This window comes from Panthera onca, chromosome A3, assembly GCF_046562875.1.
Source record: "Panthera onca isolate mPanOnc1 chromosome A3, mPanOnc1 haplotype 2, whole genome shotgun sequence".
NCBI lineage: Eukaryota > Metazoa > Chordata > Mammalia > Carnivora > Felidae > Panthera > Panthera onca.
The window spans coordinates 112,002,862-112,016,983 of record NC_138341.1 but is presented as its reverse complement, the minus strand read 5'-3'; the positions used below and the strand labels follow the sequence as shown (position 1 = coordinate 112,016,983).

Below are 14,122 nucleotides of genomic sequence, written 5' to 3'. Positions count from 1 at the left end.
CACCTGTCCTGAAGGCATTAAAATCTGCCACATGATACACCAAGATGGGCTTGAACTATCCATGTTATCTTGTGAGTGCCTGTTTGGGAGTGAGTGTGGAGGAGATAGTAGGTGGACCATGGGGAGGGAGGTGATAAGAAGCAGACAAGGGACAAGGGAAGATAAATATGGGAGACTTGGGAAACTATAAGAAAGTTTGTGTACACTTTGCTTAAATTCTTAGATTCCAAGTTTTCTGTCAGAAGTTTTCTTTTGTAACAACCATATCCCAACTTAAGTTTGAAAGATAGTTTGGTCAAATCTTCTCTACTTACTAATTCAGAGACCTCCGTGATGGAAGAGCCAAATTCCCGGCAAGACTTAAGTCAACCCAAAACTTGGAAGGATGTGATCAATGGACCGAAGTGTAGCTCTCATGAGGATACCAATAAAAATATTAATTCTGAGGTAAGTTAACCAAAGAGAATCATAAAAGTATTATTTTTCTGACACAGATACAGTGAAGGAAACTTGAGACTCTGACATGTCTTCTTACATTTATAGTTTATATTTAGTCTTATGTTAGTCCATAATTTGGTAAGGGGCAGTGGTATGTAAAGCATGATTTTCATCTGTAGAACAGTATTTTCTAGAAGTTTAAGAGAGTAAATAAGAAGATAGTAGTTTCATGCTGTAATAATTTGCATGGTAATCAAATAGGTGATTGTACTGGAATCCAGTTATATCCTGAAAATCCTCTTAGGCCCCACATTCAGTATATCATGGAATGTTTTTAGGACTCTAGACAATACACCCATGTTTTGTTTCTGATCAGAAAGTCACTCTTCCCACCTCTAAGAATATGTTTTAGACCTATAATTACCTTAGCCTTGAATCCAAGAGACTATCTGAAGATCCATGACCAAAGAGAAATTTTTTAAAAATTTTATTTGAAGACATAATTTTTATTCAAAAAACGTTACTTAAAAACATAGTTGGAAACAGTGTGCTTTAAAATATTTTTCCTGGGGCGCCTGGGTGGCTCAGTCGGTTAAGCGGCCGACTTTGGCTCAGGTCATGATCTCGCGGTCCGTGAGTTTGAGCCCCACGTCGGGCTCTGTGCTGACAGCTCAGAGCCTGGAGCCTGTTTCGGATTCTGTGTTTCCCTCTCTCTGACCCTCCCCCGTTCATGCTCTGTCTCTCTGTGTCAAAAATAAATAAACGTTAAAAAAAATTTTTTTTAAATATATTTTTCCTATTGTCACTTTAGTGATTGTACAAATATAGCCACACCAGATAAAAAGAAACCAGTGCTCTTCTGGTTTGCTCCATCATCACTGCATTTTGATAACCACTCAGGGAATTCAAAGTCAGTCCACATTGAATCTGAATGCTCTTGGAAGGAAAGACAATTTCACAACGCACTAACACAAAATGTATTTTACTAAATATTTGATAGTATACTAGATATTGAATTATTAGGTTGCCAATATCTTCCTTATTTGGGCTCAGGCATTTCTTAGAGTGCACCTACTGAAAATTATGATCAGGCAAGCTTGTTTAGTTCATGATTTTTTAACATATTAACAAAACAGATTTTCCCTCATGCTTGAGGAGATTGATGTATGAGTTCTCTTGAACCATTTAGCTCCTCTGCCCTAACTTATGCTTTAGCCTTCAATTCCATTCTTATTCTGCTTCCAAACATGGTGAACAGATGTGAAATACAGTCAGGAATGAGAGCACATTGACAGGACAGAAAAGTATTGATTCTGATTAGTCATTTTCAAATCTTTATAAAGCATTTTTTATGTAAAGTAACTGCAAAATTGAGAGTATCTAAAATGTAGAATATTCATAGAGATTAAAAGGGAAAAGACATAAGTCTCCACAAACATGCACGTTAAAGAATAAAATGCAACTCCTGATACTCACTAAACATTCTGAAAGCTGAAATGAAAAATCAAGGAAGCTTTGTTGAAGGAAGCTCCTACCTGAAGACTGGTTAAAGATGAAAACGGGGCCCAACAGCTTCTATAGCAATGAAAAAAGGAGATGATAAGGAATGGAGAATTTCTGGCTCTCTCTTTTTCCTTCTTCTCTGTGCCTTTGCTCCTCTTTCAGAGGACATAGTTTTTCTTCCCTTTTGCCAGCGACAGCTCCAGCAGTGGTGGCAAGAATCGTGTCATGGCCCTAGGTGGAGATATTAATATCGCTTCCCCCATTTTCACCCCCTCTGCTTACAGAGCTTCTTCCTCTGCCACCTGGTACTGGCATGAGGATAGAGGCAGGGGCTGGGGCTGGACAAAATGCCTCAAAGGAAAGTGGTCTCAGCCACTCAGCCAAAAATATGTTTGATGTGGGGTCTGCAGTGGTGGAGAAAACAGGACTAGAAAAGATAGGCAACAAAGAGGGCAGGAATGTGCCAGTTCTTCATCTGTGGGAGGCTTATGGAGAACAGGGGCTGCCTACCTGGGATATTTCAGGAATAATATTTTGCGAATGCAGGTGGTATTTTAAATTAGTTTCAGAGGGGTGCCTGGGTGGCGCAGCTGGTTAAACGTCCAACTCTTGATCTCCGCTCAGGTCATCATCTCACATTTCGTAAGTTTGAGCCCCGCGTTTGGCTGTGCACTGATGGCACAGAGCCTGCTTGGGATTCTGTCTCTCCTTCTCTCTGCCCCTCTGCTGCTTGTGCTCTACCTCTCTCAAAATAAATAAATAAAATTTAAAATAAATAAATAAATCAGTTTTAGAAATGAGCATTCATGTGACGAAAGCATTTAGCAAAATAAAATTGTTCCTATGAAAACTACTACTACTGTGATGACCTACCTGTATTTCCCTAATTTGCTTTAGGAGGATATTGTTGAAGTGGTATCTTCAGCTACTGAGGAATCTTCCTTAACGAATGCCGTCTTAGCACAAGAAATTGAAAATAGTCCAGTTGAGTTGGTAAATATATTCGTAGTCTTGAAAATTTTCTTAAAAACTTTGTTCTTAAATAGTTAACACTTTATTTACCTAAAACTTGGTTTTAGAGCGATCATGTTGCTTTCTAGAATTATTATTTAGTGATCTCAACAAAGAGATGTGTCAGTAGTTTGATAAAACATACTCAGAATTGCTTTGACCTTTTTTCTTTCTTTAATTTATTTTGAAACTTCAAATAATTTTAAGTAAAACTATGGGATTTTTATATTATCAAAGGTAGTCATAGGTTAGAAATATTGAGAATCACTGTTGAGTTATTCTTGTAACAGCTTTAAAGAAACAGAGCTATATTAGAGGTACATCCTATGGCATTTGAAATTTTACTTCATTTATGAATAAAAAAACAAAAAACACAACAATTTTTATCCAAAACATTATATGGCTCAAGGCCTATACTGTCCGAGATTTTTAGAGATCAGAAAGAGAAAATGGTCTGCTCAAAGGGTCACAATTAAATAGCAAAGCGAGAAGTAACATGGACTTACCTGACTTCATGTGTATTACTGTCTTCTTTCTCTAGTCCTTGTACCACAGTGCTGAAGGCATTTTTAAGCTTGTAATGAATTCCTATTAAATAATATCAAAATAGCTATTAATGTCATAAATAAGTTGTTCTTAAATAAATAATCTTTATAATGAGTTCCGAGACTATTAGATTGTTTTTTCATATGTGGAGAACACTGCATTCTCTGGATAATCTAAGACGGGAAAGATACCTGAATTTTCTACCTGAAATATCCAAACAACTAAGCCAGAAGAGGGTTGGTTAATTTTCGCCTTTCTCTTTGCTTCTGTAGACACAGGTTATTTTCATACATGGTCAAGCAAACCACAACACAGCACAAGTTCAGCTGTTTTTAATAATCCACTGGGCTTTCCACACAATGGATTCAGCTGTAGGGTATCCAGATAGATCAAGTAGACAGGCTTCAGCAAAGTGCATAGACTATTTTTTCTGAGCCTTTTCCTGGTTAGTTTAGTCGTGCGATATAGGTGAAGCTGCAATCTCATGGATCTTTACCAAAGAGATGGGCCACTGCTTTTTATATATGAAAAACAGCATTTGTGTATTTAACAATATAATAAACATTAGCAATTGGGTGAATTCATTTATCCCAGGGCAGACCAGAAAGAAATAAAAATAAATTGTACCTGGAGGGATTCGGAAAACTCTTCAGAATGAAGTGACCATATTTTCAGATCACTCCTTTTGGAGCATAAGAAAGGATGCTATGTAATCAGGACCGGGAAGCCGGCATAGCTAGTAGGAATGAGGACTCGGCAGTCCCCTTAGCTTTAAGTGATTTAAAATACTATCCAGAATATTCTGGAACTTTCTGAAATCATCTTGGAGTCTGTGAAATTGAAAACACTGTGGGAAGTGTCTTGGCTTCAAAGGTACACATGAAGGCTTGACAAACATTGCACCTCTGATAAGGATGACACAGAGGTATTGGGTTGCATGGTCAGAGCTAGCCTGGGAAAAATTATAAAGTAGTTCAGATCTGTGCCACCTTCGTCCCTGCCACCCCCCGCCCCTGCACTTTGTAGCCTTGCTCTTTTGTCAGATTCATCAGCACCTTTCCTATGCCCAATTCTGTTCCTAGCTCATAAAGTGTTAGGTGATAAGAGCTTAGAGTGAGTTCCTGTGAAGGGATTTCAACTTGACTGTTTTTAAATATTGAGGTGTTTCTGAAGGTGGCTAAGCTTTAAAGACTGAAAAGAACTAATCTATTCAGATAATATGACAGGAAATGGGTTGATCTCTTTTGGACAGGTTACCCTTGAAATCCAAAAGGTTCTAACCCAATTGTACACAAATTGCTAAACATCATTTATTAATTAGAGCTTCTGTATCACCAGGGAAGCTCAGATAAAGGCCTTTACAATGCAGTTTTTCTATAGCTTTATATTTACCCTGTCAACTCAGTTCAAATTGACCAGAGCTGGGATAGTCCTAACCAAAAGTCATGGCTGACTTAACTTTTGGAAGTAAGATCACAGTGCCCTGGTATGCATTACCAGTAAAGACTGCAGAATCTCCTACTCCGGAGCCCCTCAGCACCTAGGGAGCATAGATATCATCCTACAAAGACTGATCTAAAGTTGTATGTTTCCTATTCTGTTGTCAGACTATAAGCTCCTTTATTTAGCAGGACCCAGTGTTATGGTTGGGTTTCTTGTAGCAGCTAACACTGTGCTTAGCAAATAGTAGCATTCAGTAAAATTTGTTTCATTGAGGTATTTTATTATTCATTCAAACAGGAGTCATTGGGGAATCAACAAAATTTTGAGGCAGAGAGGTGGAATGGAAGAATTCTTAAGATGTTAAATAGCTTGCAGGTAAGATGATAGGGTTTGTCAATCCTATTTTTTTTTTTCAAAATAAATAAAATGTTGACTTCAATCTTCTAGACATTAATAAAAATGAAATCATTTTTGAAGTGCCTGGGTGGCTCAGTCAGTTAAGTGTCCGACTCTGGGTTTTGGCTCAGGTCATGATCTCACAGTTCATGAATTCAAGCCCCTCCGTCAGGCATGCAGGCATGCTGCCAGTGTGGAGCCTGCTTGGGATTCTCTCTCTCCCTCTCACTCTCTGCCCCTCCCTGAATTGCATGTGCTATCTCTGTCTCTCTCTCTCTCTCTCTCTCTCTCTCTCTCTCTCAATAAATAAACTTAAAAAAACCCATTTTCATTATTTTTTTGTTGAGACCAAATTCCACTAGAATGAAATGATTTTGAGCAGTATACCCAGGGCTAACTATGAGAGTTTGCTTTTGGTGCCTGCATATTCTAAACAACTTCTTACCTATACTCAGACCTCTAGACATCTAGTGTATTTCCCATTCTTGGGTTTAGGAGGCTATCAACCAATTCTCTATATGGAACCAAGTTTATAATAGCTTAAGAGTGGGGCACCTGGATAAGTCAGTAGATTGAGTGTCTGACTCTTGATTTCGGCTTTGCTCATAATCCCAGGGTTGTGATCCCACAGTCGTGGAATCGAGCCCTGTATCAGGCTCCACGAGGAGCATGGAGCCTGCTTAAGATTCTCTCTTTCTGCCCCCCTCTGCTCCTCTTCCCCACTCGGGTGCGTTCTCTCTCTCTCTTAAAAAAAAATAGTATAAGAGTAAAACAGATAATTTTAAATTTAACTTATATTTTTATCAAAATAATACATGTATATAAAAGTTACATAGTTCTATGCTATAAGAATGAAAAGGAAACACAGAAGATTTTTGTCCTACTCCTCCTTATCTCTAAGTCCTGCTCACCAGAGGCAACTATGTTCAGCTGTTTCTTTTAGCATTTATAGCTATATTTCTAATCATATGTTCTTACTGTTCTTTCTTGATATTTCAGCTTTAAATTTTACCTGTTAACTTCTTTCAACATAAAATGAATATTTCGCTGAGTTATATCTCCCCTAACCCCAGTCTGTTTTTAGCACAATATTCAGTGTTTACAATAATTGTAACAGTTATGATGCAGGTTTGATTTCGACTAAGAGCCAAAATACCAGTGGTTTAAAAAGATAAAGTATAACCTGGTATGGCTGCTCTGCTCACAAAATATCAGAGACCTAGGTTACCTTTATCTCATTTCCTTTATTCCCAGGATCAAAAATGGCTAAGTACCCATCATGTCTACATTCTGTTCAGCAGCAAAAATTTCTTTAGGTGTACAACAGAGATTGTGTGTATCACTTCCCACATTTCATTGCCTAGGACGTAGTCACCTTGCCACATCTAGCTGGGAAATGTAGTCCTTTGTCTGGTAGCTTTGGGCTCAGCGAGTAATTCTATTCCTATGGAAGACAAGAATGGATAGTAAGAGACAATCAGCAGTTACTGTTACTATGGAGGGGCACCTGAGTGTCTCAGTCAGTTAAGCGTCCAACTTCTGCTCAGGTCATGATCTCATGGTTTATGGATTCAAGCCCTGTGTCAGGCTCTGTGCTGACAGCTCAGAGCCTGGAGCCTACTCCAGGTTCTGTGTCTCCCTCTCTCTCTGCCCCTCCTCCACTCACGTCGTGTCTCTCTCTGTTTCTCAAAAATGAATAAATGTTAAAAAAATTTTTTAATAAAAGAACCCCAAAGACTATGTAAAAATTATTGTCATTGCATTTCTTTTCTTGTCAATTTTATGGCGCTTTTTTTTTTTAGTTAATCATTGCCTCATTTTCCCCATTTGCTTAGTGTCTGTATACTCATCCTTAATTCTTTTTAAAAATTCTCTGACATATAATGAAACCCCGTTTAGTATGGGCAAATATATCAATTGATTCATCAGTTCCATTTTTTTTTTCTTGAAGATACTCTTTCCAGAGCTCATCATCCTTTTATTCTAATTGGACTAGCTGCTCTCTAGGTCTTTTCTATAGTTTTTGTCTTGGGACATTGCTTTATCGTAACATGGGAATTCCTTTGTCTCTTTCCTATATTAGTTTCTCTGGTTCTCGATGCTTTGGTCTTCCTTTACTTTGAACTTTTTGGTGGTTAACATCCTCTCATAATTTCTGAGAGAAAGAGTGCATAGGAGATATACACCCTATATACAAGTCTGAAAATTTCTTTATTTTACCTTTAACTTGATTGTATGTCTCTGAACCTAGTTTGAAAATAGTATCTTTCAGATGTTGAAGGCTTTGTAACATGTCTAGGCTTCTTGTGCTGTTACTGAAAAGCTAGATGCTGCTTGGTTGCCAATCCTTTATTTTCTCTCTGGAAACTTTTAGATCTTTTCTTTACTCCTAGTGGTCTGAAATTTCAGGATGATGTGTTTTGATATGGGTCTTTTTTCATTTATTGTGCTGACCGTGTAGTGGTTTCTTTATTCTGAAAGTTCATGTCCTTGAATTCTAGGAAATTTTATTGTATTTCTTGAATTGCCTCCTTGTTAATCTGTTCTTTCTGAATTGCCTATGGATCAGATGTTTGATCCCCTGAATTGCACCTTTAAATTTTAAAGAATCTTTTATCCTTTATATCAATTCCCTTTGTTTTGCTTTTTTTCCTATCCTCTAGAAAATTTCTTCAACTTTATCTTCTAGTCTTTATTGAATTTTATTTCTGCTTTCACGTTTTTTGTTTTCCAGGAATTTTTCTTAGTTATTAATTATTGTTTTGTTTTGTAGCATCCTTATATTTCATTTATTTATTTACTTTTTTAAACAGCTTTATTGAGGTATTATTAACATACAATAAATCATACCTATTTAAAATACAGTAGAACAATTTTGACATATGTATATACCTGTGAAACCATCACCACAATCAAGATAGTGAACGTATGTATCCATAACCCCAAAAAGTTTCCTTGTGCCTCTTGATAATTCTTTGTCCCATCTCTCCCACTGGTCCTCCTCCCACACCTCCAAGCAACCCACTAATGTGGGTTTTTTTTTTCAATAATCATCCTCATCTGTGCTTCTATTCTAGAAATCTGATTCCAAGTACTAGTCTTCCTAAAAGGCGTTATCTTCATCCATAATTAAATGCTTTATTGTAGCTCAACTTTTTCTGGTAGGTTCATAGGTGCCCTATGGTGACTCTGATATCTTTTTGATCTGTGTCAAGAAACTGGGAGGTGTTTATAAAGCCATATTCCTCTGCCACTAAGATATATAAATATAATTTTACATTTATCACTATAGTTGTTTATAGTCACCCCCACCCCCCCCCCCCCCGGTACCTTTAAGGAAAAGAAGCCCGATGAGGCTGATAATTTTCATTGTATTTGAAGCCTCCCAAAGTCCTGTGGGTTGTTTTCTGCCTACAAGTCTAAACTAACTGCACCTTCCACGAGAGCCATTTATTTATGTTAACATCAAATTTTTAAAAGACCTAACATTTGTATAACACGTTAGAAATTTGCATAACACTTTAAAAGTTCTTTTGCATGCATTTTCTCAATGAGCCAAGCTTGTATTCAGTGACCTATGATTTTTTTTAAGTTTACTAATGAGTCATTTGCATTTCTCTATTTAAGGATTTCACACTCACTTATCAAAAATATCAATATTTTATTCATCCTGCATCCACAGCCTGCTGGACTTTTAATGATGTTGTTTCTCTTTCCTTTCTTCTTTTCTAATTATTTTTCCAGGAATCCAACAAGATGGGAATGCAGTACTTTAGTCTGATGAAGCTCTGCAGACACAGTGACCGAAAACAAGCTGCTGCCAAATTTTATAGCTTTCTTGTCCTAAAAAAACAGCGGGCTATTGAGCTGAGCCAGAGTGCTCCCTATGCAGATATTATAGCTACAGTGGGACCAATGTTCCATAAAATGTGAAGGAAATCCAGAACATGCAGATTTATGTCACATTTGGAATTTCTGTGTAGATGGTTCACTTTAATGCAGAAGCTGTCTGGAAGCAGCTGAAGGTCTGATCCATTTCATATATTAGCCAACTGCCTATTTTATGTTTGTAAAGTCAGAATAACCATAGCCAGAATTGGAAACCTGTTTGCTCACAGAAATACTGAATTGTAGCTAAGTAACATTTTTAACTTAGCTAACTTGAATGTATAGTATTTACCATTTCCCTGACTTGAATATTGCATTTAGAATATATTTTTAAAATACTATGTGCCTTCAAGAAATATTTAAGGATATTTTTAAAAGCTATTTTATATTGGATTATTTACTTAAGTTTTATGGGAGTAATTAATATTTTGTTTCCCCACAGGCGGTAATTTATTTGATTCTAATGCAAATCATCCTTGATTTGACCTAATGCCATATTTTTTAATCTATATCTTAATTTAAAAGTTCTAAAATTAATCTTTGTCTTAAATTATCTGAATGACTTTTAGTCTATTTATGGGTTATTTAACATTTTATTTACTATTTAATGATTATTATAACTACCATTCGTGTGTCAGCAAAACTAAATCTCTTCTTACGTTGAAAAAATTAGCAGACACTTATTCAGCACGTTGTCTGCAGCTACAATTCAAGTAAAGGTCGTTAAAATAAATGTTCTTTTACTTGGTGTTTACTGAGCATTTTTTACATTAAAACCATTGTTTTTCTTTTTTCTTAGTTTAAGTTTGAGTTAGGGAATTTTCATATAACGCTCTGTGAGCTCCATAGTGTTCTGTGAAGTGAAGCTGATAGTACTCTCTTAAATCTCCTTGTATCTAGACTTATCTTCCTGCAGATGAAATCCTAAATGGCCTCTTTGAATGTATTAATTATAATATTGAAATGTCAAAATTTTAAATCTTTAAAAATTTAAAATATTTAAAAAATATCTTTTATTCTTCTAAAGATACATGATTTAAAATCCAAAAAAAAAAAAAAGTCTTTTATTTTTTAAATTAACATATAGAAAAACTGACTTTTTCATTTTGGCACATAGTTCTGTGAATTTTAACACATGTCCAGATTCCTGTAACCACCACTACAATCAGGATACCAACAGTAACATCACCCAAAAAATTCCCTTGTGTTATCCCTTTGTAATCACTGCCTTCCCGCATCCTAACTCCTGCAACCACTCTTTTACGTGACTATAGTTTTGGTTTTTTTTTAAATGTTATATAAATGGAATCCTATAATATGTAACCTTTTTGAAACTTTCGTTCAATATAATGCCTTTGCGATTTCTCCAAGCGGTTGCATGTATCAGTGGTTTGGTACTGTTTGTTGCTGGGTAGTATTCTGGTGTCTGGATATAGCAGTTTATTTATCCATTTACCCCCTGGAAGACATTGAAGTTGTTTTCAGTTTTGGGCAATTATGAATGGAGCTGCTTAATATACTCTTGTACAGTTTTTGTGTGAACATAAGTGTATTTCTCTGGATAAATATCTAGCAGTGAGATTGCTGGGTCATATGGTAAGCGCATGTTTAACTTGATAAGAAATTATCAAGTTGTTTTCCAGAGTGGATGTACCTTTTTGGACTCACACTAGCAGTATGAGATTTACAATTGACCCTTTGCTACCTTTTATTTTGACATAATTGTGGTTGTAAAAAATAATACAGAAAAACTTGTATAACCTTTACCCAGTTCCCCCAATTTTTGCATAATTTTAGTACACTATCATAGGAAACTGACACTGATACAGTCCATTCACCTTATTCATACTTCACCAGTTTTACATGCACTCTTTGTGTGTATTTAGTTCTATGTACTTTATATATTTTTTTAACGTTTTATTTATTTTTGAGACAGAGAGAGACAGAGCATGGATGGGGGAGGGGCAGAGAGAGAGGGAGACACAGAATCAGAAGCAGGCTGCAGGCTCTGAGCCATCATCCCAGAGCCCGACGCGGGGCTCAAACTCACGGACTGCGAGATCGTGACCTGAGCTGAAGTCGGACGCCTAATCGACTGAGCCACCCAGGCGCCCCTAGTTCTATGTGCTTTAATACATATGTAGCTTCATGTGACCACCACCACAGTCAAGAAACAGAATAATTCCATCACAAGGATCACTTGTTCGTACCCTTTTGAAGCCACAGCCACCTGCTTCCCTACCTTCCACCCTCGTTTCTGACAACTACTAATCTGTTCTCTATCTCCATAATTTTGTCATTCATGTGACTTTGCTAAACTTAAAAAATTAGTTTTAGGAGTTGGTCTTTTATAGATTCCTTGGGATTTTCTACATGGACAATCATGCTGTATACAAATAAGGACAGTTTCATTTCTTCCTTGTCAGTCTGTTTCCAGTGTGAGGAAGAAGGCATTCACTTTCACCATTCTGTATGATGTTAGCTATAACTGGTTTTGGGAGAGAGGAATAATTTTTATTGGGTTGAGGATACTCCTTTCTATTCTTTCTATTTTTTCTATTCTTAGTTTGCTGAGAGTTGGGTTTGTGTGTGTGTGTGTGTGTGTGTGTGTGTGCATGTATGAATTGATGTTGAATTTTGTTAAACACTTTTTCTGAATTGATTGATTGGTTGATGAGGTTTTTCTTTAGACCGTTAATATGGTGAATTACACCAACTGATTTTTGAATTTTTAAACAGTTTTGCATTTCCAGGTTAACTCTACTTAGCTATGATATATCTCTGGATTCAATTTGCTAATTTATTTTAACAGCTTTATTGAGACATAATTTACATACCATAGAATTCATCCCTCTTAAGGTGTTCATTTCATGATTTTTAGTATATTCAAGAATGCAGCTACTACCATTATCTAATTTTAGAACATTTTCAAAACTCAAAAAGAAACCCCATACTTATTACAGTCACTCCCCATTCTTTCTTTCCCCACAACTCCTGGAAACCACTAATGCACTTTTTAACTCTCAGACAGTGTATGGTCTTTTGCATCTGGCTTTTTTCATTTAGCATAAAGTTTTCAAGGTTTATCCACATTGTAGGATGTATCTGTACCTAATTCTGTTTAATGGCCAAATCCATTATATGGATATACATTTTGTTTATCCATTCGTTAGTTGGTAGATATGTGGTTCCCGCTTTTTGACTATTATGAATAGTGCTGCTGTGAACATTAGCATATAAGTTTTTTGTGTATCTGTGTTTTCATCTTTCTTGGATGTATACCTAAGAGCGGAATTACTGGGTCATATGATAACTCTATGTTTAACTTTTTGAGGAACCGTCAAGCTGTCTTCCAAAGTAGTTGCACCATTTTACATTTCTATCAGCAATGTGTGAGAGCTCCAATTTCTTTAAATCCTCATTCTTGCTTGTTATTATCTTTTTTGTTTTAATTACAGCTATCTTAGTGAATGTGAAATGATATCTTATGGTTTTGATTTGCATTTCCCTAATAACTAATGATGTTGAGCATGCTTTCATATGGATTTGCTAGTGTTTTATTTAGGATTTTTGCATTTGTGTCCATGAGGGATATTGGTTCATGAGGGTATTTGTTTTTTCTTAAACTGTCTTTTTCTCAGGGCGCCTGGGTGGCTCAGTCGGTTGAGCGTCCGACTTCGGCTCAGGTCATGATCTTGTGGTTCGTGAGTTTGAGCCACGTGTCGGGCTCTGTGCTTACAGCTCGGAGCCTGGAGCCTGCTTCAGATTCTGTCTCCCTCTCTCTCTGCCCCTCCCCTGTTCATGCTCTGTCTCTCAATAATAAATAAATGTTCAAAAAATTGTTTTAAACTGTCTTTTTCTCGTTTGGGTATCAGGGTAATACTGGCTTTATAAAATCACTTGCAAAGTGTTTCCTCCTCTTTTCTATTTTTCTGGAAGAGAATATGTAGAATTAGTGTTATTTCTTTTTTAAATGTTTAGTAGAATTCACCAAATGAATTGTGATACGGATCTGAAGATTTATATTTAGGAATGTTTATGAATTCAATTTTAAAAATAGTTGTGAGGTATTATCTGTTTCATTTTGGGTGACTTTTGTTAGTTTCCAGTTTTCAAGGAATTTGTTCCATTTCATCTAAATTGGTGATTGTATAGAGAGAGTTGTTTGGAGTATTCCCTTATTATCCTGTTAATGTCTGCAGGGTCCATGGTAATAACACCTCTTTTGTTCCAGATACTGTAATTTGTGTCTTTTCTCTTTTTTCTTTTCAGTCATAATAGAGACTTATTAATTTTATTGGTCTTTTCAAAGAACCAGCTTTTGGTTTCGTTGATTTTCTCCTTTGTTTTTATTTTTTCAATTTCATTAATTTCTGCTCTGATATTTATTATTTCCTTCCTTTGGCTTGCTTTGAGTTTATTTTGCTAAGGTGGAAGCTTAATCGATTTGAGACTTTTCTTCTTTTTTTTTTTTTTCTTTTTAACATTTATTTATTTTTGAGAGACAGAGAGAGACAGAGCATGAGCGGGAGAGGGGCAGAGTGAGAGGGAGACACAGAATCCAAAGCAGGCTCCAGGCTCTGAGCTGTCAGCACAGAGCCTGATGCAGGGCTCAAACTCATGAATCATGAGATCATGACCTGAGCTGAAGTCAGACGCTTAAGCGACTGAGTCATCCAGGCACCCCTCTTTTTTTTTTTTCTTTTTAATTTAATTTTTTAATTTACATCCAAGTTAGCTAGCATATAGTGCAACAATGATTTCAGGAATGGATTCCTTAATGCCCTTTACTCATTTAGCCCATCCCCCCTCCCACAACTCTTCCAGTAACCCTCTGTTTGTTCTCCATATTTAAGAGTCTCTTATGTTCTGTCCCCTTCCTTGTTTTTATATTATT

The 14,122-nt window shown here is 36.4% G+C and overlaps 1 protein-coding gene and 1 long non-coding RNA gene across 2 annotated transcripts in view; one reads left to right on the top strand and one right to left on the bottom strand.

The window, feature by feature from the left end:
* Positions 1-10,991, top strand: part of RAD21L1 (RAD21 cohesin complex component like 1) — a 28,684-nt gene extending 17,693 nt beyond the window's left edge. Inside the window, exons 11-14 of the mRNA XM_060614156.3 lie at positions 323-447; positions 2,839-2,934; positions 5,239-5,316; positions 9,082-10,991. Coding sequence (XP_060470139.1) covers positions 323-447; positions 2,839-2,934; positions 5,239-5,316; positions 9,082-9,270 — 488 coding nt within the window. The 3' untranslated portion in view covers positions 9,271-10,991. The remainder of the gene's footprint in view (positions 1-322; positions 448-2,838; positions 2,935-5,238; positions 5,317-9,081) is intronic.
* LOC132666284 (uncharacterized) lies at positions 1,974-3,760 on the bottom strand. The gene is made up of 5 exons (XR_014137369.1): positions 3,703-3,760; positions 3,459-3,540; positions 2,815-2,897; positions 2,452-2,682; positions 1,974-2,013 (listed from the first exon to the last, which is right to left on the bottom strand). It is a non-coding gene; the product is annotated as an uncharacterized LOC132666284 (long non-coding RNA).
* Positions 10,992-14,122: the final 3,131 nt, after the last annotated feature.